Source organism: Rhamphochromis sp. 'chilingali' (assembly GCF_963969265.1).
Source record: "Rhamphochromis sp. 'chilingali' genome assembly, chromosome: 14".
Taxonomy (NCBI): domain Eukaryota; kingdom Metazoa; phylum Chordata; class Actinopteri; order Cichliformes; family Cichlidae; genus Rhamphochromis; species Rhamphochromis sp. 'chilingali'.
This window is the reverse complement of record NC_137941.1, coordinates 34,650,131-34,677,958: the sequence shown is the minus strand read 5'-3', so window position 1 is coordinate 34,677,958 and position 27,828 is coordinate 34,650,131. Positions and strand designations below refer to the sequence as shown.

The window sequence follows — 27,828 nt, the reverse complement described above, 5'->3', positions numbered from 1 at the left end:
GGCGAGAAAAGAAGCTCACATCATTACCTGTGCACCACAGTGCAGACAGCTGCTGAGATGCTTTTTGCTCTTGTGCTGTGTGTGTTTTGGGGTTTTTTTGGTCAAATAATTTATTCTCTATCACATCGAGACTCTCTCTCCACTCCGTTACATATTCCATATGTACAGGGAATGATCCCCATTGGTTGGATGTGTAGATACTTCTTTAAGACACTCTGCCTAGCCTGCCCACTCCCCACAGCACACGTATAAAGCAGCTGCGCAGACATGAAACCACCTGTGCAGTGTGTCCATGTACTTCATGTACATGTACATAAGACTTAAATCAACTCAGAGTGGATGGTTAGTTATGTGTGTGTGTGTATATATTTAGATTATACGGGACCTCATATGGGTATTCTGCTATTGATACATCATTACGTTTACATATCCACTGGTACGTAGCCCACATGTATTATCACAGCAGGGCTGCTGTAAATCAAATGAGCTGATGTCAGTACTTCACAGTTGGTCAGAAAGATTCGTCACATTCCCAGGGCTTCATCACACCCCCCACAGACTTGTGTTGTACCACACATTGTACAACACAAGATATGATCGATGTGATAGACCTGATCCAACGAGCGCAACAAAGCAAAGAGGTGAGGAGCCGATTCCTTTTGGGCCAGGAAAAGTTTGGGACAGCAGGCCAAACAGGCGTTTTAGCTAACCGCCCACCTCACTTACCCTGACGTCTGTGCCGCTTCCAGTGAGGTGAGCACGGAGGTTGGTAGAAAAAAGCTTTAGAACTGTCTGGTGATCATACATCGGTAGACACTTGACATTTTGCTTGACACACAACAACAAAAACAAAGTGGAGAGCAAAAGATGCAGCAGATGGCATGCCATACACACTGGCGCCACAATGACCCATGAAGTTAAGGAGGATATGCAGAGGGTGTGACAGAGGAGGATAGGGTAAGATGGATGCAGATGATCCAGTGAGAGGGAGCAATCACAAGAAGAATTAGGAAGCATTTCATTTCACTGCATTTCGTTAACTTTTGGCTTCTCCCTCTCTTGTATTTTGTCCTTGTCTATCTTTGACCTCCTTTTTTCCTCTTCTCTTTTGCTGCCTTTCCATGACGAATAATTGGCTATTTTGTGTGAAAATAAAAGAAACAGTCTAGACAGAACTTTGCTATTAAGATTATACTTTTAATTTTTGTATAAAATAACAAAAGCCAATAAAAATATGTAAAAACAAACACAATACACAAATTATATCTAAATATTGTTCACTGAAGTAGTCTGTGGTATTCGAATGCTAGCATTCAGCTAAAACCACTCAATTCAGAGTCCCTCTGGTCCTCAAGTCCTGTAGCAGCTTAAGAAGCTGCTCTTAAACATCGGCCATCATCTTCCTGTGGCACACTGGAAACGACAACACCCTTCATGCTGCTCCATGTGAGGAGTGGACAGGGTGATGGAAGGTCTTACAGCTCCCAGTGGAACAACACATCTCATTATTCCACTGTACTTGTGCTCTGTGCTCACTGGTCCTGAAACACACGGATCACAAAGAAAGCGGTTCATGCATAGTCTGACTGAAACATTGCAGCAAACACTTGTGTTTGGTTCCTACCTTTTCAGAACTTTTCACTTCTCACCATCCATTGTTAAATTCTCACTTTTCTTTTTCTGCACCTGAAGGAAACACACTTTCTCAGTTACAAAGTACACTCAGGACCAATCGGATAAATTAAATGCAGCCGCATTTAAAAACACACACACTTGTAAAAATCATCCAACCTCGTTCACGGCATCATCAGTCTGTTTGAGCTCTTCGTACCGGTCTCTTGACTCTCTGAGTGGCTTTACCATCACCTCCTCAATCTGTGGGAACAGCTAACAGATGCACACACACACATGCAGTCAGTATTAAAGCTGCAAACGCCTCATTATTTTGTGTTTATGTAACTCTAAGAGTCAAAATGTGTGAAGTCAAGAGACAGTGTAACAGTGTATAACAATAAGCAGTCCATTTAGATCCTTAGCACAGACAGGTTTACACTTGTAAAATGTAACACTTTGGAATTTTAGCAGGAACTTCCTGGTTGGAATTTATAATTATTGCTTTGACAGTTTATGCATTATCCTCCATTTTATCATTATTGCTGATGTGTCACTGCTAAAGCACACATTTACGGTAACAGGTGCTTGAGGTGGAACTAGTTTAAACTGCTTTATATACTCATTCTTATAGGTGATCAAAAAGTTCTGCACCATCACCAAAAAAAAATCTATTTTGGCTAATCTCCCTTTAAGGCCATCTGCTACTGGACCTCTGCACCACTTCCTGTTCTCCCATTCTTGCACACTTACACAGAGAGCAAGTGTTAACTTCTCTGACTATAAAGGGTATAAAGGATACATTTACATGATGACTGAAACTAGCACCACTGGTGAACAATTCCTCGATTCTGGCGCAGTGTGATTTGGCGTTTGAAAGCCACAGAGACACCGTGTTTAGGGAAAATGTGTTTGTTATTGATCAATGGTCACTGATCAGTGGTCATGACAATTTGCATATTTATGATCAAGAAACTGACCTCACCAGTGGTTCTAGTTTCCAACTTTAACTAACTTTGACTTAAGAAGTCACTTGGATGAGTGATGAAATGTTTCTCCCACTGAAAACGTTGATTCTAGATGAACAGAATCAATGTTTTGGGATGATTTAGCATGCATCAAAACACTTCTCTGATTAGTGTTATTGGAGTTGGGTCTCCACTTACAATTCAGAGACCAAACATCAGTTTAAATAAAAGACATTATCGTATCTGAGGGAAATGTTGTTTGTTGTTTGAACAAGACGCTTGGTCAGAAAACACTCACTTTATCTAAGAAATTTAGTGTAACATCTGAGGAAGAATATACAGCACATACAGAACACCTGGGAAGTATTCACAGCGCTTCATTTAGTCCACATTTTTCATGTTAGGTCACTTCAAAATTTTAGACACAATCTTGTGCTCAGAGTTTGTTCCTGTGCTGCCGCGGTTAGTGCCCGTGCTATCTGTGCTGTCTTTCAGTCCATCTTTGGTAAGATCTCTCAATGTCAGTCGCTTCTGTCAGTGGTCATACTGTCCTTCCATGATGGTTCCTCTCCTTGTTCCTCCTCTTTCTTGGGTTTCTGCTGCTTGAGGTATTCACTAAGCACATGTCAGTTGTTTCCATCTTCCCGATGTACTTATGGATGTTCGTTGTTTCATCGGTGGTTGGCCTCCTTCCTTTCGCTTAGCATACATTGCCGTCTATCTCCTTCTTTGGCCAGCTGGGTATATATCCCAGCAGGGTATATATCCCAGCAGGGTATCTAATCACCGGCAGGGCATAGGTGTTGATTGCCCAGATCTTGTTTTTCCCATTCAGCTGCTCTTCAGGACTTGGCTGACCCTCTGCAGGTATTTGGTGGTTGCGGCCATCTCTTTTATATATATAAAGAGGATCCCAGATACCAACTACAGATCCCATTCTGTAGTTGGTATCTGTAGCCATTCTATTTGAATGAGTGGATTCAGACTTATGCAGAACAGAAGTGGGGAAAAAGCATCTCTTTTGGTAAATCCCACACTTGATGGCAACTTGTGCAATTGGCTTTAAGTCTGGCCTCCTTCCTTGTGCTCTTCCAATATTGCTCTATCTCCATCTCCAGCATTCCCTCTGTGTGGCCTCTAGTCTCCTTCTCCATGGAGGATACTGCTTCTTGTGGCTGTTCATCTTGTAGCCAAGCATCTGGACGAATCTTGCCATGATGTTGCCAATTCACTTGCTCACAGGAGATCATATCATTGTTAGGGTTTTCTCAGTTTTCTTTGTATTATTGCCAGCAGGCAATCGACCCAAGGCTCAGCCACCTCCATGGCCCTCACTTCATTGGAGATGTCACAACATTTGATAAGTACCATCTTCAGCTGCACACAACACAGGGTCAGAGGGTCGAGGCTACCATAAATGCTGATGTATCAAACCGCCTGTGAGACTCGGTTCATATCCACACCTTTTCTCATGATAACCTCCCCAAAGTGTGCAGCTTTGCTCTCAGGTCCAAAATTGAATTTCATTCTTAGCTGGGCTTGGATCTGCTGGCTTCCTGCCGAACAGTAACTCAAAGGGAGAAAATCCCATGGATGCCTGGTGAACCTCTCGCACTGAAAACAACAGAGGCTCTATCCAGTGATCCCAGTTGTGTTCATTCTTGTGAATGAACTTACGAATCATGGACCTTAAAGTCCTATTCAGTCGCTCCACTAAACCGTCGATCTAGGGTGGTAGACACTGGTCCGAACAGATTTAATGCCAGTTAATTTGTACAGTTCTTTTAGTGTGCGAGACAGGTTGTAGATGCATCCCCACACACTGACCCAATAGATTCTTAAACCCCGGCCAATCTGTCCCCAGAACTGAAGCCTTTACTCTATGTGTTTTGCCCTGAAACTTTATCTGCAGCCAGCGCCACCAGGGGATATTTGTGAATGTCTCCATGCACACACCTGACCTCCACCCACTCTGCGTCCAACAATGCCTGTGAAGCCCATTTCCACCAAAGCTTGGCATATATCCCCTGGGCACCTTACCGGAACACTGTGTGGCCCTCCTGGACCGGAGGAGGGTGTTGGAGCCCCTGCGACGCTGAACACCTGCTCCATGTCTATCAGTGGGCACACTCCCACCACAGGTGTCCCTGCCGCCCATAACCCCAACACCCCTGCCTTGGCATCGGTGCCGCCCTGCGTGGTGTTTGTCGCTGCCAGGTCCTGGGGAGGCAGATCGGGGAGAAAGGGGTTAGTGGGCTGTAGCTGCAGTGGCGGTTCTGCCAGGGCAGGGCTGGGGAGCCAGCCGGCCAGTGGGACGAGACCAGTTCCAGTGACCCTCTGCCTCCTCTGGCTGCATGGCCAGGTGGTCCTCCTCTTCCGGCTGGTGGCAGCAAAGCCACCGTGCTGTCTCCCAGGGGAGCCCTTCCACGAACTGCTCAAGGACCACCTGCCCTAACACCTGCGCTTCTCTCTTGGTCGCTCAGGTCGTAGCCACCTTGCCCCTGAGTCGTGTGGCCTCCGCTGTCGTGTAGCCCCATCCCAAAGGCCAATCTTCCACTGCCATCTGGCTTCTCCTGAACCACTGGCAATGTTCTTCTGGTGAGAGGCCTGCCCAGTCCAAGACATCCCTGGAGGTATCTGCAAAGCTCCCCTGACTAGCGCTAGGCTCAGAGCCCCCATCTGTGCCTCCCCCAAAAGCAGCAGCCCCCAGCACCCACTCCACCGCAGGAACGTCTGTCACACCGTGTTGACCCGCTGAACTGAAATATGGGTCACTGGTTTCCTGATCCTCCTAAAGTCCACAGTCATTTCCTTGTTCTTTGTTACTGCAAGTGATTCCACTCACTCCACATGACAAAGGAGTCCACCACAGGTTGGTGCATCATCTCACCAAACGTGGTGAATTTATCCACCACATCAGAAAATCTTTGTAGATGGCAGGTCTCTGTACAGTGGCTGAAGTCCAAGGTGTAGAGCAGGGGTCTTGAACGCCAGTCCTCGAGGGCCGGTGTCCTGCAGGTTTTAGATGTGTCCTTGATCCAACACGGCTGATTTAAATGGCTAAACTACCTCCTCAAGTGTCTTGAAGTTCTCCAGAGGCCTGATAATGAACTAATCATTTGATTCAGGTGTGCTGACCCAGGGTGAGATCTAAAACCTGCAGGACACCGGCCCTCGAGGCCTGGAGTTCGACACCCCTGGTGTAGAGGGTGAACAGGGGATAGGGTAACGGGGGAGGACGGCCCCTTGTGGTGCCCCGGTGTTGTTGATCAACTTGTCAGACACATAGTGTGGTCTTTCTGCCAGGTAATCTATAATCCAGCGCATGAGACAGGCATGGCTGTTAGTTTATCACTCAGGAGGACTGGTCTGATGATGTTGAATGCACTGGAAAAGTACAAAAGAAAAAATGACCTTCACAGTGCTCACCTGCTGTTCCAAGTGGCATAGACATGATTGAGCAAGTAATGGAGTTCTGAACTCCGAGGTGGGGTTGGTAAGCAGATGTGGCCTGACCATAGGTCAGAGCTGATCGAGGATCAGCCTATCCAGGGTCTGCATGATGTCTTAAATTAACGCCACAGATCTGTAAACCTGCTGCGTGGCATCTTTGGTACAGGAACAAGCAATAACAGCTTCCACAGCACTGGGACCCTCTCCAGACTGATCGTAAACAGTTTATAAAAGACTCCACAAAGCTGGACAGGAGGTAGTCCAACTCCTGTTGGATTTCATATACAGTGGGGCAAAAAAGTATTTAGTCAGCCACCGATTGTGCAAGTTCCCCCACTTAAAATGATGACAGAGGTCAGTAATTTGCACCAGAGGTACACTTCAACTGTGAGAGACAGAATGTGAAAAAAAAAATCCATGAATCCACATGGTAGGATTTGTAAAGAATTTATAAAGAATTTATTCGTAAATCAGGGTGGAAAATAAGTATTTGGTCAATAACAAAAATACAACTCAATACTTTGTAACATAACCTTTGTTGGCAATAGCAGAGGTCAAACGTTTACTATAGGTCTTTACCAGGTTTGCACACACAGTAGCTGGTATTTTGGCCCATTCCTCCATGCAGATCTTCTCGAGAGCAGTGATGATTCGGGGCTGTCGCCGAGCAACACGGACTTTCAACTCCCGCCACAGATTTTCTATGGGGTTGAGGTCTGGAGACTGGCTAGGCCACTCCAGGACTTTCAAATGCTTCTTACGGAGCCACTCCTTTGTTGCCCGGGCGGTGTGTTTTGGATCATTGTCATGTTGGAAGACCCAGCCTCGTTTCATCTTCAAAGTTCTCACTGATGGAAGGAGGTTTTGGCTCAAAATCTCACGATACATGGCCCCATTCATTCTGTCCTTAACACGGATCAGTCGTCCTGTCCCCTTGGCAGAAAAACAGCCCCATAGCATGATGTTTCCACCCCCATGTTTCACAGTAGGTATGGTGTTCTTGGGATGCAACTCAGTATTCTTCTTCCTCCAAACACGACAAGTTGAGTTTATACCAAAAAGTTCTACTTTGGTTTCATCTGACCACATGACATTCTCCCAATCCTCTGCTGTATCATCCATGTGCTCTCTGGCAAACTTCAGACGGGCCTGGACATGCACTGGCTTCAGCAGCGGAACACGTCTGGCACTGCGGGATTTGATTCCCTGCCGTTGTAGTGTGTTACTGATGGTGACCTTTGTTACTTTGGTCCCAGCTCTCTGCAGGTCATTCACCAGGTCCCCCCGTGTGGTTCTGGGATCTTTGCTCACCGTTCTCATGATCATTTTGACCCCACGGGATGAGATCTTGCGTGGAGCCCCAGATCGAGGGAGATTATCAGTGGTCTTGTATGTCTTCCATTTTCTGATGATTGCTCCCACAGTTTTTCACACCAAGCTGCTTGCCTATTGTAGATTCACTCTTCCCAGTCTGGTGCAGGTCTACAATACTTTTCCTGGTGTCCTTCGAAAGCTCTTTGGTCTTGGCCATGGCGGAGTTTGGAGTCTGACTGTTTGAGGCTGTGGACAGGTGTCTTTTATACAGATGATGAGTTCAAACAGGTGCCATTCATACAGGTAACGAGTGGGGGACAGAAAAGCTTCTTACAGAAGACGTTACAGGTCTGTGAGAGCCAGAGATTTTCCTTGTTTGAGGTGACCAAATACTTATTTTCCACCCTGATTTACCAATAAATTCTTTACAAATCCTACCATGTGGATTCATGGATTTTTTTTTCACATTCTGTCTCTCACAGTTGAAGTGTACCTCTGGTGCAAATTACTGACCTCTGTCATCATTTTAAGTGGGGGAACTTGCACAATCGGTGGCTGACTAAATACTTTTTTGCCCCACTGTAATAATAATAATAATTGAGGGCACAGGTAGTTACTCTCTGAAAGCTGGGCAGGGCAACACAAGGTCCCTAGTGCCTAAACAGGATTTGCTTGTGGAAGGAAGAACAGGCTTAGCGTTGCCAGTGCTGTGAATGTCTCTGACCAAACGATCACAAACAGAATTCATAAGGTAAGGTCCGATATCCTCTACTGGGCTCCGCGCTCACTGCGCAGCACTTTGCCATAGAATACCAGAATTGGCAGGTCAGCCACTGGCAGGTTCACCCGGGCATATGTGACAGTGGTGACACGGTCTGCATGACTGGTTTGGTGGTAGGCCAGTAAAGATCAAAGATTTGATACCATTGACTGGACCCCTGACCAAAATCCAACAGAACACCCCTGGGACATATTGCTTCGATTCATCTGAAACATCTTCCTTTTAGCAGTTAACATTTTCCAGCAGGAACAAGAGCTTCATTTCTGCAGAGGAATCATTAAGCTGAGTCTTTTCAGGTCTATCATCATCACTCTCAAATGAACCTGCTAAACTTGTAGAATTGTTTGTAAAAGTCCAGGACACTATTTCCACAAATGATTTTAATGTACAACAGCAGTGACATGCAGTTTGAATAAATGTGTTAGCTACTGAAATATTTCTGCCTCAGACTGTACAGTTTAAATATGTCAGTTGTTGTGTCTCTGTGGTATTGTAATGCAAAACATGAAATTATAAAAAAGCTCTAATAATATGCAGAGGAATAAACACGGTAGACCTTCACATATATTTGTTGTATCTCTGTTTGCTACATTCTTAAAATTAGCAGGGTAATACTGAAAATTCAGGAATTCAAAGTAGATAGCCGTCTCGCTTCAGGTGTAATAGGAAAGCAGTTAGCCTAAAGCAGCAGCTAGTTTCCTTTCAGTTTGAACCCTTTACCCAATTTGAAGAATTATAAAGGAGAGCAAGGACCCACTCCTATCTTACACCTCTCTTATTTTGTCTGTCCTTGACTGTCACCGTCCACTCACCTTCATCACAGTCTCAAACATGGGGAGGAGGACGAATTTGATGAAGCCAGTCTGGGCTGTTGACTTGGTGACCTTTTCTCTGTCCATGAACGGAGCCACAGGAAGTCCCTCAGCCTTCTCCCTGTCACTCTGAGCAGCACAAACACATATTTTCCATAAGCAGCTCACTTTTTTTGTCCTCCTACTAAAGTAAATGAGGCTAGACTTCAAGTGACTGCAGGTGTCTCATTGTTATTTATTAACCTTGTGTAGCATCACAGCTAACCAGAACTTTCTGTGTACAAATGAAACAGACTTTGGAATGCTGCCTGCTTGTATTCAAATGCTCCTTGACTGCTATACCTACCTGCATGAAGTACTCCTCCAGCAGGCAATCGACCCAAGGCTCAGCCACCTCCATGGGCCGCACTTCATTGGAGATGTCACAACATTTGATAAGTACCATCTTCAGCTGCAAACAACACAGGGTCAGAGGGTCAAGGCTACCATGAATGCTGATGTAGCTAAGTACATTTGCATATTTTTCAGTAATCTTTTCCATTGGACAGGCTGGGGAACGAACTAATCTTCTCTCTCTCTTCCAGTTTGCTCAGCAAAGTGAAGCAGGAGTTACCAATCACATTATTTTCATTTTACTGTCTGTCCTTGCAAGACTGATACTTTATTTACTAACTGTCCAGTTACTGAGTTTTCCACATTAATCTTTAATTCATGTGTTATAATTCATGTATTTGTTGGTTGAGATTAGCTGATCCTAACTGTAGGTGACAGCACCAAGATTTATTTATAAATGTGTCCTTACGCAGGCAACATGCTCCTTATTTGTGTAGTCAAAGTTGTCAACTTTCTGCTTGAAGGTTTTTAGGATCTCACTGTGGCGTGCCATGTCTGTGGCCAGGATCAATGTGATAGTTTCCTGATAAACAAGACAAAGGAAATAAATCATCAGTATAGACACGGAGAACTCAGTGTCTTATGCTATTTTCTGTAGATGTAGTTTAAGATAAAGAGCATGGTGTGAAATAGTCTTAATTAGTCATTTAAATCTAATTTTGAAACAGTTGGATGTAAAATGTGAATTAAAACAAAATGCAAATTGTAAATGTCATATTACCACAATCTAACATTCACACATATTCATAGATGCATCAGAGGACAACTTGGGGTTACTATTTTGCTCAAGAATATTTAGCATGCAGACTGGAGCAGCCAGGATTTAAACCACCGCCCTTCTTATTAGCACATACAGTAACCCGCACTACCCCCTGAGCTACAGTCACCCCAGCCACTAGGGACAGCCACAATGTCCATAGCACTGAGAAGCAAGTAGAAGGATGGCTGAAGAACACTGATAGATGTGGATTACATGGGAGTTTAAGGCCAACATGGCCTGTTCCCCAGGTTAATGTAGCCCATGACAGTGCATGCTGTCCCATTTACTGTACTGAAAGGAATGAAGTAAAAGATCAACAAGTACCTTAGCAGGTGGCTGGGAATCTAGATCTAGAGAACTACAACTACCCCTCTCACTGAAAGGTTGAGTGGAAAGAATATCAGGTTATCTTGACTTTCAGAGACTCAAGAGACATGAGGTCAGAGAAGCAGGGATAAAACCCAGATCGAACAAAGATGAAGGCCTTGTACATCACTGTCCCAAGCAGAAAGAGTCCTGAAGCACCTGTTAAATATTTTGTGCAGGGTCTCATCAAATAATAATATAATTATTTTTGCCATTGTAGTGCATGTATTAACCCAAACAATACTTCTGTTTCTGCAGCTGCACATAAGTACCTGTCGTATCTGTTTAAAGGCCTCAGGGTCAAAGTTGAAGAATATGTTGCAATCAGGCTGGGAGAAAATCTGGAAGGCCACAGCACAGTGGTGGTTCTCCAGAGGAGAAATATCATTGTAGCGAAGGGCCATCTCCGTTCTAGCGTTGATCTGATACCTGCGGAGGGAATTATGACAAAGAGGATCAATAAGAGGAGTGAGAGGCACAGGGACAAACGTGACAGGAGGAGAGAGACTGAAGACTGAGTTAATAGAAAATTGAAAACACAAAGAACTTCCTGTTTTAGTTTGAAAGGTAATTGTCTCATGTTCTATGGCTGTGTCCCAATTCAGGGTCTGCACGCTTGAAGTACGCATTTTAAGTGTGATTACGTCACCGCCACGCGACGACGGCTGTCCCAATTCGAAGTGTACTTCAAATGCATACTCCAAATGCGCCGTCGATTTCCCCAAATATCAAGCGTGGTCCGGTGCACGCTTCGTGGTCCCATATATCCCACAATTCATAGCGCGGCGGTGGGTGTGGATAATTTTGCCGCAAAATACGGCAGACGGGAGCGGCTGAAGAGTGAACTGTCAAAAGTAAGTACTGAATATGATGTCACTTATTTATGTGCGAATGTTTAATAACGAAGAACATTAAAACATTGCTGTTGGCCACATGTCGGCAAAGTTATGTGACATTAGTGATGTCTGTACTTTCAGCATTAACTGTACACACACACACACACACACACACACATATTTATATAAAAAAAAAAAAAAGAAAACACCCAGCACGCCCCTGCGGGCGGTTTTATCTTTCAAACTCGGGTCCTCTACCAGAGGCCTGGGAGCTTGAGGGTCCTGCAGTATCTTAGCTGTTCCCAGGACTGCGCTCTTCTGGACAGAGATCTCCGATGTTGTTCCCGGGATCTGCTGGAGCCACTCGCCTAGCTTGGGAGTCACCGCACCTAGTGCTCCGATTACCACGGGGACCACCGTTACCTTCACCCTCCACATCCTCTCGAGCTCTTCTCTGAGCCCTTGGTTGTTTCGCCGTCATTGTGGATGTTGGGTATCGAAGAATCCATAGGTCCCGCATCCTATTCATGTAGCCCCTTCCGCCGGGGTTACTTGCGTAGTTGCATTCCAACAACGCCCTGTTTTCGTCTCTTGCCCACCGATGCCTTCTTGTTCCAGTAGCCCACTTTTCGTCAGGGTGCCCTGGTTCCTCAACACCTGATGCGGACCTTGTTGATCCGGGCGACGTCCGAGCCGGCATGCCTTCATATTTATCTGTCTCGCTCATGTCTGCGGTAGGCTTGCTTAGCATAGGGGGTCTAGCCTTAGGACCCTAAGGTGCGTACTTATAGTACGCACCGTACGTAGTACACGTAGTGCGCGTACTTCAAGCGTGCAGACCCTGAATTGGGACACAGCCTATCCCATATGAAAAAGATATATATAAATCTTATAAAGTTTTTATCTGTCTTGTATGAAACTTGTATGAAAAGCATACAAGAGTGAAAACACATATAAGATCCCTTGAAAAATTATATAATGAAACTTGTATGTTTTGGATACTTACAAAAAAATATATGAAAGTAATGAGAAAGTGGCCACTTTCATGAGTTAATCATATATGTTTTTACTATTTCTTTTCCATATGGGATGTCTCATTCCCTTCTCAGCTCTCTATCAGTGTGTAGACTTGTCTTTTACAAATTGTTTGTACACATACCTGTTATTCTTTTTTTCATCCTCTATCCTGTTACTACAATTATTTGTGCTATTTTGATGTAGTTTTTTTTTTTTTTTTAATATTTCTATCCCTTTGACTTATCCTCTCAGTTTAATACTGCACCTCTGTTTGTCCTATTGAATTGATCTGTTGTTTGTGTAACCGGCATGACTCCAGTGTCTGCATGTATTTGCTCCATGTGATCAAGAATAGAACGGGCAAAAAAGAAGACAGATGACACAGAGAAGCACCATCTATTGCTGCATTTCTGTGTCTTTTCTTACATGTTGTTGAATCCAGGATGATCGAGGTCATGACACACAGCAGCTGTCATGAGAGCCAGAATCTCCATCTGAGTAAACTTCTCCTAAAACATAATATAAACATTGGTTTTATTTTTTAAAAAAAAGTAAAACACCAAAAAGCTTTATTACTGGGGAAAAAGGTGTACATAATCCAAAAATAAAATTCTTAAGGGCAAGGGAGGGCTGACACACACACATATATATATATATATATATATATATATATATATATATATATATATATATATATATATATATATATATATATATATATATATATATATATATATATATATATATATGAAGAAGCTGACTGCACTCCACGAGCGTCTGGCAGCACAAATGAACCAGCTACTAGTTAACGAAAGACACCCGGAATGGCTAACTGAAGGCCGGACGGTCCTGATCCCCAAGGACCCCAAGAAGGGACCGGTCCCCTCCAACTACCGACCAATAACCTGCCTCAGTACTACATGGAAGCTCCTGTCAGGCATCATATCGGCTAAGATGAACAGGCACATGGGTCAATACATGAGCGGGACACAGAAAGGAATTGGCAAGAATACCAGAGGTGCAAAACACCAGCTACTGGTAGACAGAACAGTCAGCCGAGACTGCAAGACCAGACTGACCAACCTGTGCACTGCCTGGATTGATTACAAGAAGGCCAATGACTCAATGCCCCACAGCTGGATACTGGAATGCCTAGAATTGTACAAGATCAATGGGACCCTAAGAGCCTTCATCAGGAACTCAATGGGGATGTGGCGTACAACACTAGAGGCCAACTTCAAGCCCATAGCACAAGTCACCATCAAGTGCGGGATCTACCAAGGAGATGCTCTGTCCCCACTGCTGTTCTGCATAGGCCTGAACCCCCTCAGTGAGATCATTAACAAGACTGGCTACGGATACCGACTACGGAACGGAGCAGTTGTCAGCCACCTCCTGTACATGGATGACATCAAGCTGTATGCCAAGACTGAACGAGACATCGATTCACTGATCCACACTACCAGGCTATACAGCAATGACATTGGAATGTCGTTCGGACTGGAGAAGTGTAGTCGGATGGTAACAAAGAGAGGGAAGGTAGTCAGAACTGAGGGGATTGAACTACCAGAAGGCAACATTGCAGACATAGAGGACAGTTACAAGTACCTGGGGATCCCGCAGGCAAATGGGAACCATGAAGAGGCCGCTAGAAAGGCTGCAACCACCAAGTACCTGCAGAGGGTCAGGCAAGTCCTGAGGAGTCAGCTGAATGGTAAGAACAAGATCCGGGCCATCAACACATACGCCCTGCCCGTGATCAGGTACCCTGCTGGGGTAATAAGCTGGCCAAAGGAGGAGATAGAAGCCACTGACATGAAGACAAGAAAGCTCCTGACCATGCATGGAGGGTTTCACCCCAAGTCCAGCACCCTGAGGCTGTACGCTAAGCGGAAGGAAGGGGGCCGGGGACTGGTGAGTGTCAGCACCACAGTCCAGGATGAGACAACGAACATCCAAGAATACATTGGGAAGATGGCCCCAACTGACCGAGTGCTCAGTGAATACCTCAGGCAGCAGAAACCCAAGAAAGAGGAGGGAGACGAGGAACCATCATGGAAGGACAGGCCCCTGCACGGTATGTACCACCGGCAGATAGAGGAGGTGGCTGATATCCAGAAATCCTACCAGTGGCTGGACAAAGCTGGACTGAAAGACAGCACAGAGGCACTAATCATGGCAGCACAGGAACAAGCTCTGAGTACAAGATCCATAGAGGCTGGGGTCTATCACACCAGGCAAGACCCCAGGTGCAGGCTGTGTAAAGATGCCCCAGAGACAATCCAGCACATAACAGCAGGGTGCAAGATGCTAGCAGGCAAGGCATACATGGAACGCCATAACCAAGTGGCCGGCATAGTGTACAGGAACATCTGTGCCGAGTATAACCTGGAAGTCCCGAGGTCAAAATGGGAGATGCCCCCAAGGGTGGTGGAGAATGACCGAGCTAAGATCCTGTGGGACTTCCAGATACAGACGGACAAAATGGTGGTGGCTAACCAACCGGACATAGTGGTGGTAGACAAACAGAAGAAGATGGCCGTAGTGATCGATGTAGCGGTTCCGAATGACAGCAATATCAGGAAGAAGGAACACGAGAAGCTGGAGAAATACCAAGGGCTCAGAGAAGAGCTCGAGAGGATGTGGAGGGTGAAGGTAACGGTGGTCCCCGTGGTAATCGGAGCACTAGGTGCGGTGACTCCCAAGCTAGGCGAGTGGCTCCAGCAGATCCCGGGAACAACATCGGAGATCTCTGTCCAGAAGAGCGCAGTCCTGGGAACAGCTAAGATACTGCGCAGGACCCTCAAGCTCCCAGGCCTCTGGTAGAGGACCCGAGCTTGAAGGATAAACCGCCCGCAGGGGCGTGCTGGGTGTTTTTATATATAGTTACACTGCAGTAGGTCTAAGCTGCTGGGTCTATTTATAGACCACTCTGTGTTTAATTAATAATTATTAATCTCTGGCTTCCACAGCCTCCCTGAGCCTGGTTCTGCCAGAGGTTTCTTCCTGTTAAAAGGAAGTTTTTCCTTCCCCCGTCACCAAAGCACTTACTCATAGGGGCTCATATGATTGTTGGGGCAACTGTTGCTGCGATTTGGCGCTATAAAAATAAAATGCAACTGAACTTAACTGAATTAGATAACTGCAATATAACCATAATACCATAACAAAAAGACAACATGTCGAGATTTCAGAATACAAAGCTATAAAACAAATATAAACAAAATCAGAGAACCCCTAAATATCCCCAAACTCTAAATCCTGGGTCAACGACCCAAGGGCCATGACGGGTACAGCAGAAGAAAACTCGTGGTAAAGTCTCTGAGAATCACATTACCTGAAGGCTGCAGAGGCAGATCATGCTGTACATCATCTGGGTGACACAGAAACAGTGGCGGAAGTTGTGGTAGGGGTTATTCCTGTAGTTGTCATGGATACACAGCTACAGTGAGAGAGAAAGCAGCAGTTTCATCACAGAAATTCCCTAAACATAAATATTAGCTTTTGGAAATTATTTCTTTATTTTCTGTTCAGGTAAGGTTTATTTTATAGAAAAAAGGTAGAGCCAACTGTACGGGGTCAAGGTCTCACCAGCCATCTTTTCAGTGTGATGGGATTTATATTAAAGTCTCTGACCAAGCCCAGGTCATGGTACATATGTTCCAGACAGCTCAGCATCTGGACAGCAAAGGAGTTTGTTAGTGCAGAGTATAGGATGTTATTTTTGGCTTATTCTTAAAATTCAACAGATGTTACTGTCCTTTAACAATTTTAACATAAAACTAAGTATAAATATATAATTATGTATAATTATATAGTCATTTATATTATTATTATTATTATTTTTTTTTTTTAAATGAAGTGCATTTGTTTATGTTTTGGATATATTATTATTATTATTATTATTATTATTATTATTATTATTATTATTATTATTATTATTATTATTATGTTTTCAGGCATAGGAAAGAATTTTGATCTCAAGTTTTACCATAAAATCTTCTGCTTTGGACCTGATCCAGGGATGTTTACTGTCCTAGCATAACTGACTAAACTTCTGTAAAGCAGGTTACATTGTTGGAAACATAGGGAACATCACAATCAAAATGGGAACAAGAAAGATTTATTAAACTGCTCATCCCAAGTAAGGCACAGTTCTAGTCAGGTGGTGATAACTCTGTGGACTTCTCTTTAAGTGATAATGTCCGTCTACTTTCTTACTTTAAGCCATGACTCAAAAACAAGTGCTAACTAGTTAACAGTCAGAAAACTGTTAAAATCACATTCACTGGCTAATCACCCGTCATTGATAAATAAAATAATCAATGTATTAATCTCACCTCATTGGGCTCCCACTGCCAAGCATCAAACGTAGGCAATGTAAGAGCTTCCATTGTCTCCTTAGACAGATGGCACTTGACACACACACAAAGGACAACAGGACACACAGGAGTCACAAAGAGAAGAAGAGAGGAGAGACACATATTGTGGGTGATGTGGGTTCACTGCCTCCACAGGTCTGCTGTGACAGCATGCACTGCAGGCAGCTGATTTGCAGTTAACCCTGTTTACATCTATCTGGCTTGGGGTGCATAGTAAGTAAGCATGGATCATAAATACGATCCACACTCATTATACTCTTTACACATTCAAACTAAGAGACAGCGACTCTATCCTGATCAGTGTTAATAAAGGTGGCCAATCTCTGAAAATTAGACACATTAAATTTTGTCTTGACAAATTTCATCTCCATTTGTGGATTTGTGATTTGAGCACTGTGGAGGTGTGACGGACATAAAATGGAGTAAAAGCCTTACTTTGAGGTCAGAGGGAATGCAAGGACTCCGCTTCTTGTTGTCATCCAAAAAATTACTGAAAAGGAAAAAAAACATCACAACAGTTTATGTCTGTAATATTAATCATAATACAAAAGACCATTTTATTAGCATAACCTTCATCATTTACATGAACTCCTAATTATTTCTGTTAGTGTTGCTGCTCCATGACATTAAGTCAGAGGGACAGCTCTGTCACGGTTCTGGGTCATGTTGACCCAGCTTTCTGTTTTTCATGCTTTGGTGTTTTTCTAGATTATGATTTATGATTTGATTTATCAGTGATACTGTTTTGATTATGATGATTATTTAGTAGGCTTTGGTCAGTGTCAAGTCTGTCTCTCTCTGTCTAGTCCGTGTCTTAGTAAAGTGTGTTTTGTTTCCTGTTTTACTTTGAAGGTTCTTGTTCCTGTCTGATGTCTGTGTTCCGGCTTTGCTCTCCCTGTCTCCTTAGGTCTTATTTCTCCCAGCTCTGTCCCCCTTCTGTCTCTAATTCCTTGATGACTCCCTCAGTGTATTTAAGCCCAGTGTGTCTTTGTGTCAGCGTTGCGTCGTTAATGTCTGTTCACCTTCACTTGCTCTGTGTTCATGATTTCCAGTCCTCCTGCATCTCAGTTTAGAGTTTTGTTTGCTTTTGTGAGTTTTTTTTATCTTGATGTTTTGTTCCAGCAATAAAGCTGCATTTTCAGTTGAAACCTCGTTTCCTAAGAATCCTGCATTTTGGGTCCACCACTCCTGCCTGCCACACAGCCGACCATGACAAGCTCAGGTTGAGCAAATTGGATATTAAGCAAAAGAGGCAAGTTTGGATGGTTTGTCCTGAAGGAGGACATGCAGATGATTGGTGTGACCATGGAGGATGCCAGGGATCGGGTAGGGAGAAGGAAAATGATCCACTGTGTTGACCTCTGAAGAAAGCAGCTAAAAGAAGAACTGTTGCTGCTACATGTACTACTATTAAGGTTAGCCAAACAAATTACAAATAGTAGTTGACTGATTTTATAATGACTGATTAATTGTTTTTAATTGTTCCAATAGTGCATTAACTATCACCATCACTGGGCTTAGCACACTAATACTAATGTGTCATCTCAAAGGAGCAGAGAATTCATTGTGTTGCTGTTACCTGTTGTTTCTGGATGCGATCTCCTCACGGAGCTTCTTGATGTCATTGCGACACTTCTCAATCTCCATCACCTTCATCCCCTCCACTGCAGACAGAGTTATTCGTTAAAACCATGCCAGACCTGTAAAGTTAGCATTTGCAAGGTATTGTGTACAACACTTAACTTCAGTGACCATTCTTGCTATGAAGGATTGCAGCAACATGCTCAGTCTATGCTATAGTTTACACTGACCTTTATTCATATGAGGGAGCACGAGCAAAGGAAGAGCATTTCTGAAATAACTGTATCGCTCTCTTTATAACAAACTGAGGTTATTGTACTCGGCCCTGAAAATCTTAGAAATATGGTATCTAACCAGATTCTTCCTCTGGATGGCATTACCTTGGCCTCCAGTAACACTGTGAGGAACCTTGGAGTCATTTTTGACCAGGACATGTCCTTCAACGCACATATTAAACAAATATGTAAGACTGCTTTCTTCCATTTGCGCAACGTCTCTAAAGTTAGAAATATCCTGTCTCAGAGTGACGCTGAAAAACTAGTTCATGCATTTATTACTTCCAGGCTGGACTACTGTAATTCATTATTATGAGGAAGTCCTAAAACCTCGCTGAAAAGCCTTCAGCTAATCCAAAATGCTGCAGCAAGAGTCCTGAGAGGGACTAGAAAGAGAGAGCAGATTTCTCCTGTTTTGGCTTCCCTTCATTGGCTTCCTGTTAAATCCAGAATTGAATTCAAAATCCTGCTCCTCACATACAAGGTCTTAAATAATCAGGCCCCATCTTATCTCAATGACCTTGTAGTACCATATCACCCTATTAGAGCACTTGGCTCTCTCTCTGCAGGCCTACTTGTTGTTCCTAGAGTATTTAAAAGTAGAATGGGAGGCAGAGCCTTCAGTTTTCAGGCCCCTCTTCTGTGGAACCAGCTTCCAGTTTGGATTCAGGAGACAGACACTATCTCTACTTTTAAGATTAGGCTTCAAACTTTCCTTTTTGCTAAAGCATATAGTTAGGGCTGGACCAGGTGACCCTGAATCCTCCCTTAGTTATGCTGCAATAGACGTAGGCTGCCGGGGGATTCCCATGATGCATTGAGTTTTTCCTTTCCAGTCACCTTTCTCACTCACTATGTATTAACAGACCTCTCTGCATTGAATCATATCTGTTATTAACCTCTGTCTCTCTTCCACAGCATGTCTTTATCCTGTCTTCCTTCTCTCACCCCAACCAATCACAGCAGATGGCCCCGCCCCTCCCTGAGCCTGGTTCTGCCGGAGGTTTCTTCCTGTTAAAAGGGAGTTTTTCCTTCCCACTGTTGCCAAAGTGCTTGCTCATAGGGGGTCATGTGATTGTTGGGTTTTTCTATGAAGCGCCTTGAGGCGACTTATGTTGTGATTTAGCGCTATATAAATAAAATTGAATTGAATTGAATAGAGACAGAGCACTTGCAGAGGATGCACTCTCATATCTTTCATGGAGAAATCTTGAGTTGTGTTTTGCCAAAGTGTGATGTTGAGAGGTCATCACAGTCAGGATTTAATGAGGTTTGAACAGCTGTGTTTAAAGCCATAATTCATGGTATGCTCTTGATGTCCGCCCTGCTGAGTTGTTCTGCTGCTGTTGCATCAAAAAATGGCAAAAACCTTCACTTTGTTCTGAACACATGATTACATCACTAAGATGCCCTCACAGTGCAGAAATCATGCATCACAGAGTTAGTGAGCTTCATTAGCTGCTCTGAATAACTACTTTAGCTTTATTTGCAATACAACAGAAAAAATGTGTTTCTACCACTTTGATCATCTTGGATTCAGAAAACAGACACAGTCTTTACTTTTAAACTTTACTTTTTAAGTTTCAAATGTACTTTTTTTGAAAAGCTTACAAGCTTACTGGATCACGCAATCTTGAACCCTGTTCTAGTTATGCTTTTATGGTTTTTTTCTTTGGTGTTTTTTGCATGCTATGCTAATAAGTCATGTGGAACTTTATGGTGGTACCTTAATATAAAGTGTTAACACACAGTTAATAAAACAGGTGTGATAACTACATTTCCTGATTTACTACTATTTTGTATGTTTGTTGCACTTAAATGTTTAGATTATCAAACAAATGTAAATATCAAAGATAGCACAAATAAACACAAAATGCACGTTTGTTATCGGGAGATTATAGCCTATAATTATAGCCTTGCTTGAATCACTGCAATCATTGCTAAACAACGACAGAATAAATGTTCCTGCTGGTAATTACTTTAACAATAAACTCCTATATTATAAAAGATAAAAGAATAAGAAAAGTAAGACGATCACAACATTCATTGATCATATTGCATAACTTTGTATTGCCTGCCAAGACGCCATCAGACAAGCTGGTCAAACTAAGTCTAGCAGCACGGTGAACAATTCGGCAGCCTCAGAAGTGCAAAGTTCCCGCTTGCACTTAATAAAATGGTAGAAGCTTGCTAGAGGAAATGGCATTGGTGCATGACCTTACATTGGATGTTGTGTAAGTATAAAATGACAGCACACACTTTTATACTCTGAACAGGTCAATGTTCAATAGACTCTAATGATCTCACAAAGTTAACTGCCTCCCAAGGTGGGTTAGCAGACCACACACACAGTGGGGCATCAACTTATCTAATCACAGTATCATTAACTGTAGAGGAACACAACTTCAGACAAAATGCATTGAAGGTGCTCGGTTACCTGTACGCTAATGTGCATGAATGAGGCTGAGCATTACAGTAATCTAATGGTGAAGTCTTTTCTATAGTTTTATACCTCTATTGCAGAAAGTTGAATTTCAGAAAATCTAACTACATAATTTGACACAACACCATGATCTGATAAATCTCCATACAGAAAGAGGTTCATGTCAAACCTGTTTTTAGCCACAGAATTCCAGAGAATTGCTATGACATTTGAGAAAACAGTTCATTTTGCAAAACAATCTTTTAGGGCATAGGTGTCAAACTCTGGCCCGCGGGCCAAATTTGGCCCGCAGCCTAATTACATTTGGCCCGCGAAGCCATACCAAATTACTATTAGAGCTGGCCTACTGGTATTATACAGCTAATATATATATTGTTTAGTATTAAGCTTTGCTTGTTCCATATTCAGTTTTTCAGCAAAACGTGTTTGAGTCAATAAGAAAAGATTCATTCTTATATCTGGAGGAATAAATATATTTCAATAAATATATTTCAATAAATATTAACGTTAGCCCGCGACTTTGTTCCAGTTTTGAATTTTGGCCCACTGTGTATTTGAGTTTGACACCCCTGTTTTAGGGGGAAAATAAAAATGAAAAACGTATAAAAACCTGGTTGCATAAATATGCACTCTTAAACTAATGCTAATAATGTGTTTTTGCAAAAGGCTGTCAGTAACAAAGTGCCTAAATAAATAATTTCAAATTGTTTCTTTGCTCAATTGTCTTGGGAGAAATTCCCTTGAGAAACAGACGAGAGATGAGAAACTGCAAGTCCTGTGGAGTCGCATTAATAAGCTAAACTCGTTTCTGCTTAATATTTATTTAGTAAATAGACATACTGTAGGTGTAGTAATAACATCAACATTTTATTAGTATTTAATCAACATTCGCCAAAAGAGTTGTGAGAAACGAGCATATTTTTGCAACATTTCAAAGACTACTTTATAGAAAATGCTATAGTCATGTTACTTGTAGTTTATTTACTTCATGTGTTTTCAGGGTTTTTTCTTGGTTAGTAAGAGAAATCTAGCCTGTTTTTGAGCTTGGACAATAGTGTATTAAAGCCATGTTCAGTATCTGAGGTGGAAATGCAAAGCGTGTCACATGAACAATGAGTAAGCTTCCACATCTTTCATTCTTCCATGTTGTTTTTAACATTTTTTCCAGGCCAGTCCTCCTCACAGCTGTCTGCTAGCCTCTGTCACCATTTTCTGCCCCTACAAAATGTAGGGGTAGGACTGTGATTTGTTTCTCTTGCCCAATTATTTTTTTTCTTTCAGTTACAGATGCCTTCTGTGTGTTATGACTTGCCTGGGGAGGGGCACATTTTCAGATTCTTCTTTTTTTTCTCTGAGCATATTAGAGGGACAGTAAACACTTTAATAATCTCGTAACAGAGAATGACATGACAACTCCATCAATGGAGGTGTAAATCTCAGTAAAAAGTGTAGCCTCATGAGCAACTTTTCCAGCTCCATATCAATTAGGTTCTGATATTTCTCTGTGTGTTTAGTCTCATAATGGTGATTCAAATCATAATCATTAAACACAACAATCTGCTCTCCACAAACCAGATGTGGGCTTCTAAATAAATAGAAGTCCATATCTGGTTAAAAATAGAGTACAAAATAATGAAGGTCAAAACATAGACACCAAAAACTTTCACACTTTAATGGAAACCATGGAACTTGGAGGAACACACAAGGCACACAGCAAGAAGAAGGATGTGACAGAACAGAGGCAAATGGAGGTCATCAATACACAAGAGGAGGGCAGAGTGAAGACAACTGGGAACTACAGCTGAACTCAGTCTAACTAATGAGACAAGGAGACAATAGCTCACAAGAGGACCTATCAAAATAAAACAGGAAGTAATAATCCCTGGCACCAGGACTAAAACATACTAACCTGACAGAACTAAACAGTGAGCACAGAGACAGGGTGCTAGCTAACCAAAGCACAGGGACATAGGGACACAACAATGGGGACAGAAAGGGATACAATCACAGAGACAAGACTAAGATGGACTACACAAAAACAGAAACTAAGATCATCTTCAGAAGAGCACAGAAAACAAAACTAGGGAACAATCTAAAACTCCAAAGTACAAGATATAGAAATAGATCATAAATCATCTCAAATCCTAAAAGAAACCAAATCATGAGACCACAACATAAATTGAAAATTCTGGGACGAAGACCCAGAACCATGACGGTGTGCTGAACACTGGGGGAGTCAAGGTCTCTGTCTAAATAAATAAATAAATAAATCTGGGTAAATTTCCAGATGATTAAACATGCAACTATTTTGCTGATAATAACTGAAATGAGTAAAGAAAACCAACAGCCTATTTATACAAGATAATTCATAATTTTATTGGGGGGGCTATATTGGTTGGGTCTGATTATTGCGGGGGTCACAACCCCCCTAACTCCCCTGGAAATTACGCCCCTGTGGATCCATGAATAGATTTATCAGAACCTGTCTCAGTGGATGAGTGACTGAGAAGACGTCATTCTTTAGGAGTGGAAACATCGAGAAAAAAAACGACGGAGCCTTAAACAGGGATTAAGAAGTGAATATAAAATATGTACACTTACAAAATAGTAAGTGTCTACAGCCTTTTGTCACGGTGGAGGCTCAGTTATGGTTTGATTTAATATCTCAGAGGTGTTTTACTGGATTTAGTTTGTCAAGTGTGAGTGCCAGCCAGCGGTGTTAGGGCCTTCATCTTCCATGACCTAAAGCATGTTCTTGGCCCGTGATGTAAAGTGACTTTGACATTCCTGTGCTAGAGTAACTGCCTGTCTCCTGGAATTCCCTCCATGCTGTTGAGACTGTGCTGGGAAAGATGCAGCAAATTTTCTGATAATGGCATGTTTTGATATCTGCTTGAGGCTGTGCTGGCAGACATAAACAAAAATACTTTGAAAGACACAGCAAACCTTCTGGTAATCAGAAAGAATCAGAGTCAGAATCAGAGTTGTGTTTATTGGCCAAGTATATGTGCAGACACATACAAGGAATTTGGTTCCGGTAGATGGTGACTGTTTTGCTCTGTGATCCTGGAGGAGTTGGGCTACCAGACTATACAGATGTCCAAGGTTTGCTCTGAAGTATTGCACTCGTCTTGTGCTGGGGTGATGTGTGTGTGTGTGTTCAGTACCGCGACGGCTTGTCAAAAGAAGCTGGTCCTGGTTTGGATGAATGTGCAGCATCTCCTAGAGGGCTGCAGTTTGAACAGGTGAGATGCAGGATGAGTGGAGCGTTAGACGGTCTTCTCACAAATGCTATTTCTTCTGTGCACTGTGAAGTATTGCAGACACTGCTGTGCCTTCCTGATTATGGAGGAGGTGTTTACAGTCCAGGAGAGGTTGGAAGAGATCACGGTGCCCAGGAATGTGAAATCCTGAAGTCTCTCCACAGGGTCATCATTTATGTAGAGGTAAAGGTGGTCTGCTCTGTGTCTTCTGAAGTCCAGGATCATCTCCTGTGTCATTGTGGTGTTCACTGTCTACTCAACATAATGCAGACAGATTCATTACATCGTCTCTGTGGCAGAGTCATCATCATCACCTGCAAACTTCCCTATGGTCTTGCTGGTGTAAGCAGGTCTGCAGACAGAGGTGTAGAGGCTGTAGAGCCATAGGCTCAACATACACCTTTGTGGGGAGCCAGTGCTCAGCAGAGGAAAGGTGTGGACTGAGTTTGGAAGGTTGCTAAAGAACCAAGAGCAAGTGGGAGGGGGGAATCCCAGTTCAGACAGTTTCCTGACCAGGATGTCAGGAAACTGTCTTACCCAGAAATATGAACATTTGTAAGTCTTGCAATGTATCGAGGGTTAAACCAGTCTGTTCCAGCCGTCTGTGACCTCTGGCCACTACCTGCCTACTCTGTGATGAGGTTACTGGATGTTTGGCCTGTCTCGTGGACTGGGAGGGGTATAGTCCAGAAGAGAGATCCTGGGTGCCTCGGCCATTCAATTGAATTTATATAGCACCAAATGACAAGAGTGCTGCAAAACACTTTATATTATAAGACAGAGAACCAACAATAATAGAGAGAAAGCCCAAACAATCATATGACCCCCTTTAAGCAAGCACAGTGAAAAGGAACAACTTCCTTTTAACAGGAAGAACCCTTCAGCAGAACCTGTTGGAGGTTTGTCTCCCAAATCCAAAATGGGGCTATAAACACATAATGTGTCACTTTCTATGTGACATATATGATCATTGACTTTTCGGTGAGTTGGCTATAAGTCACGAGGATAGTGATGACTAATCAAACACTGCATTCCTTTTTCAAATGTGTCTTTTATATCCAAGATTAACAGCTGATGACGGAAGACAGTAAATGTGACTGTAGAGTGGTGGGAACGAACTTACGCTCTACTCTCTTTTCCAACATTGTGAGACGGTTGGTGACCTCAGTCTTCAGCTTGTTGATTTTGAATGCCCTGCAGACACATGGAAGTAGGTGGGAAATAGGAAATGGAGAAGTTGTTAATGAAAATGGAAAGGCTACCATCTGGGACTCTAAACCAAACAATCAAAATCAAATCAACAATTAACAGCTTCTAAAAAAGTCACTAATTAAAGGTGAAAATCTGCCACCATCCTGGCTCATTTGACCCAGCGCTTTGCTTTTTAATCTATTTTGATATTTATGTTTAAGTTCATGCAGTTATCTTTATCTCATCTATTTTGCCTAGTTTGCCCAGTTATAGTTTATTTTCTATTAGATTCCTCTTGTGTCTTCGGCCCTTGTGTTTATGTCCTTGTCTCCCGTCTTCTCCTCTTGTTTACATGTTTTCCCTCAAGTCCCTTTCCATCCATCATGTGTGTGTTTCCGCACCCATCATGTTCAGTTTGTGCGTGCTTATGTCTATGTCTCATCTCCAGTTCCCTTTTTCCTCTGTGTGTATTTATAATGTGCGTATTCCTCGTCAGTTTGTTATGTTAAGTCTGTGTGTCTTAGACTGTCATGTGTCATGTGTTCATCTTTCCTCTTTTATTTTGAAGAGGTCTGGTGTCCCATGTTCATTGTGTTTAGTTCTACTTCCCCTGTGGCATCATTATGTTTATTCCACCCAGCTGTTTCCACATGTGTTTGCCCTGATCACATCCTGTGTGTCCTTGAGTCTGCATTTATTCCTTGACTGATTGTCTGCTATCCTGCTATGCTCACGCCATGTTTTCCAGGATTTCATGTACTTATGCCAAGTCTTCACGGTTCATGTTTTCATATTCACTTTCAGGGTTTCTTATGTTTATCCTTAGTTCACCCAGTTTAATGTAGTGTTTAGTTTTGCTTTCGGCTCTTGTTTTGTACAGTTAAAACCAGCCTGTAATAAAACGGCTCGCTTTCAGTTAATATTAAGCTTATTTCCATGCTTTGTATTGTTTGCTTTTGTGTCCCCTATTCTCCACTCCACACAGTCTCCTCACTGAGACAAAGTCTCCCTTTCAACCTGAAATTACACTGTGGTGTCATGAGGACAAATAATTGTGTCATGGTCCAAATACTGATACCGAACTGCACATTCCTGCACTGCTCTACTCCATATATTTACTTCTAATGTCTACAGTAAGTATATCTTCAAAGATTAAGGTGCTTCAAGATTTGGCATGACTGCTCCAGCTTGACAGTTCATAAAGGAGCGAGGGAGCTCATGGAGAAGCTTAATGATCAATGAACAGTTATGTTTACACATAGTTTTTGTCTTAGTAAGAGCAAGAGTATTTATATTCTTGTGAACGTGTTCACATTAATCCATATCCGTTGTTTATTCATTTTTGGCCTGTCGCTGTATTTTAACTCTTTCAGGTGCCCGTCTTCATACCTCATCTGTCATAAGGAAGCACATGCAGAATGCTACATAGATACATAAACATGTTATTGTATTAAAAATGTGACAGTAAGTCAAATAATGTTAAATATTCTTCTGCTCGTCTTAAAACACAGCAGGTGCAAATTCACTGCTCACAGCAAATTTATTTTCAGACATGAAGATCCTTTATTTCAGCTTCAGACTTTGACAAACCACCAAAGCTCTGCTCTACTGCAGAATTACAGCACTAACAACACTGCGTAAATGTTTCATTGGCTTGAAAATGACATGAGAGTAAAAGCAGCAGAATCATCTGTGGAACAACAAGTGAAAGTTCAAAGAGGCAGATACGGATGAAGAGATACGACGACAACAACAGATAACTAGCAGTAACATTAACAAGTTGCAGCTGCTGTTAACTCGAGGTGGGGTTATAGCCTCGTTGAATTAATACAAAGTGAAGAACATGAAAGAAAAGCCACAGCAGTTATAAAACCGACATTTTCATCATTCTGTTTCAGGTTTTGGAGATACAAGGTTTTCTGTTTTCTGGACAATGCTCTACAAAACCCCCAAGCCAAGCTAATTGAAAGAAGGAATATAAAAGACGGTGTTAGAACAGAGTGTAAAGAAACCATTTACAGTAAATTTAGACTGAAACATGCGCACTCACCTATCTGCTTACTTTGAAAACTGCTCTTCTGTTCGCGTCAGTACATTCTGAAAGAGTTCCTCTTTATCTGAAGAGAGAGTAGGCATGGAGCGGTGTTACGTACTACCCCCTCCCACCCCAGCCCCCCCCCCCACACACACACACACACACACACACACACACAGACTGAGGGCTTAGTGTAAACAACTTCAGTCCACTCAGGGAGAATATTTCATTGTGAATACAAAATGCAGCGAGAAGAGCTGTGCATGAATATTTAGGATAAATACACACTCTCTCTTTGCGTCATACAGGCACGAACACACAGAGATTGTGTAAACCAGTCACAGAGG

At 42.7% G+C, this 27,828-nt stretch overlaps 1 protein-coding gene across 2 annotated transcripts; it reads right to left on the bottom strand.

The window, feature by feature from the left end:
* Positions 1 to 5: 5 nt before the first annotated feature.
* Positions 6 to 27,569, bottom strand: pde9aa (phosphodiesterase 9aa). Of its 2 annotated transcripts, none has more exons than XM_080902552.1 (15): positions 27,509 to 27,569; positions 25,379 to 25,449; positions 18,273 to 18,357; positions 17,129 to 17,183; positions 16,652 to 16,726; positions 15,903 to 15,989; positions 15,649 to 15,753; positions 12,738 to 12,820; positions 10,731 to 10,887; positions 9,742 to 9,855; positions 9,286 to 9,390; positions 8,940 to 9,068; positions 1,792 to 1,887; positions 1,625 to 1,686; positions 6 to 1,541 (listed from the first exon to the last, which is right to left on the bottom strand). In XM_080902552.1, the coding sequence occupies exons 2-14, from the start codon at positions 25,398 to 25,400 to the stop codon at positions 1,639 to 1,641; spliced, it is 1,161 nt and encodes a 386-aa protein (XP_080758678.1). In that variant the 5' UTR covers positions 25,401 to 25,449; positions 27,509 to 27,569; the 3' UTR covers positions 6 to 1,541; positions 1,625 to 1,638. The 2 variants fall into 2 exon arrangements, with proteins under 2 accessions (XP_080758678.1, XP_080758677.1); XM_080902551.1 differs by having other exon boundaries at positions 27,497 to 27,550.
* Positions 27,570 to 27,828: the final 259 nt, after the last annotated feature.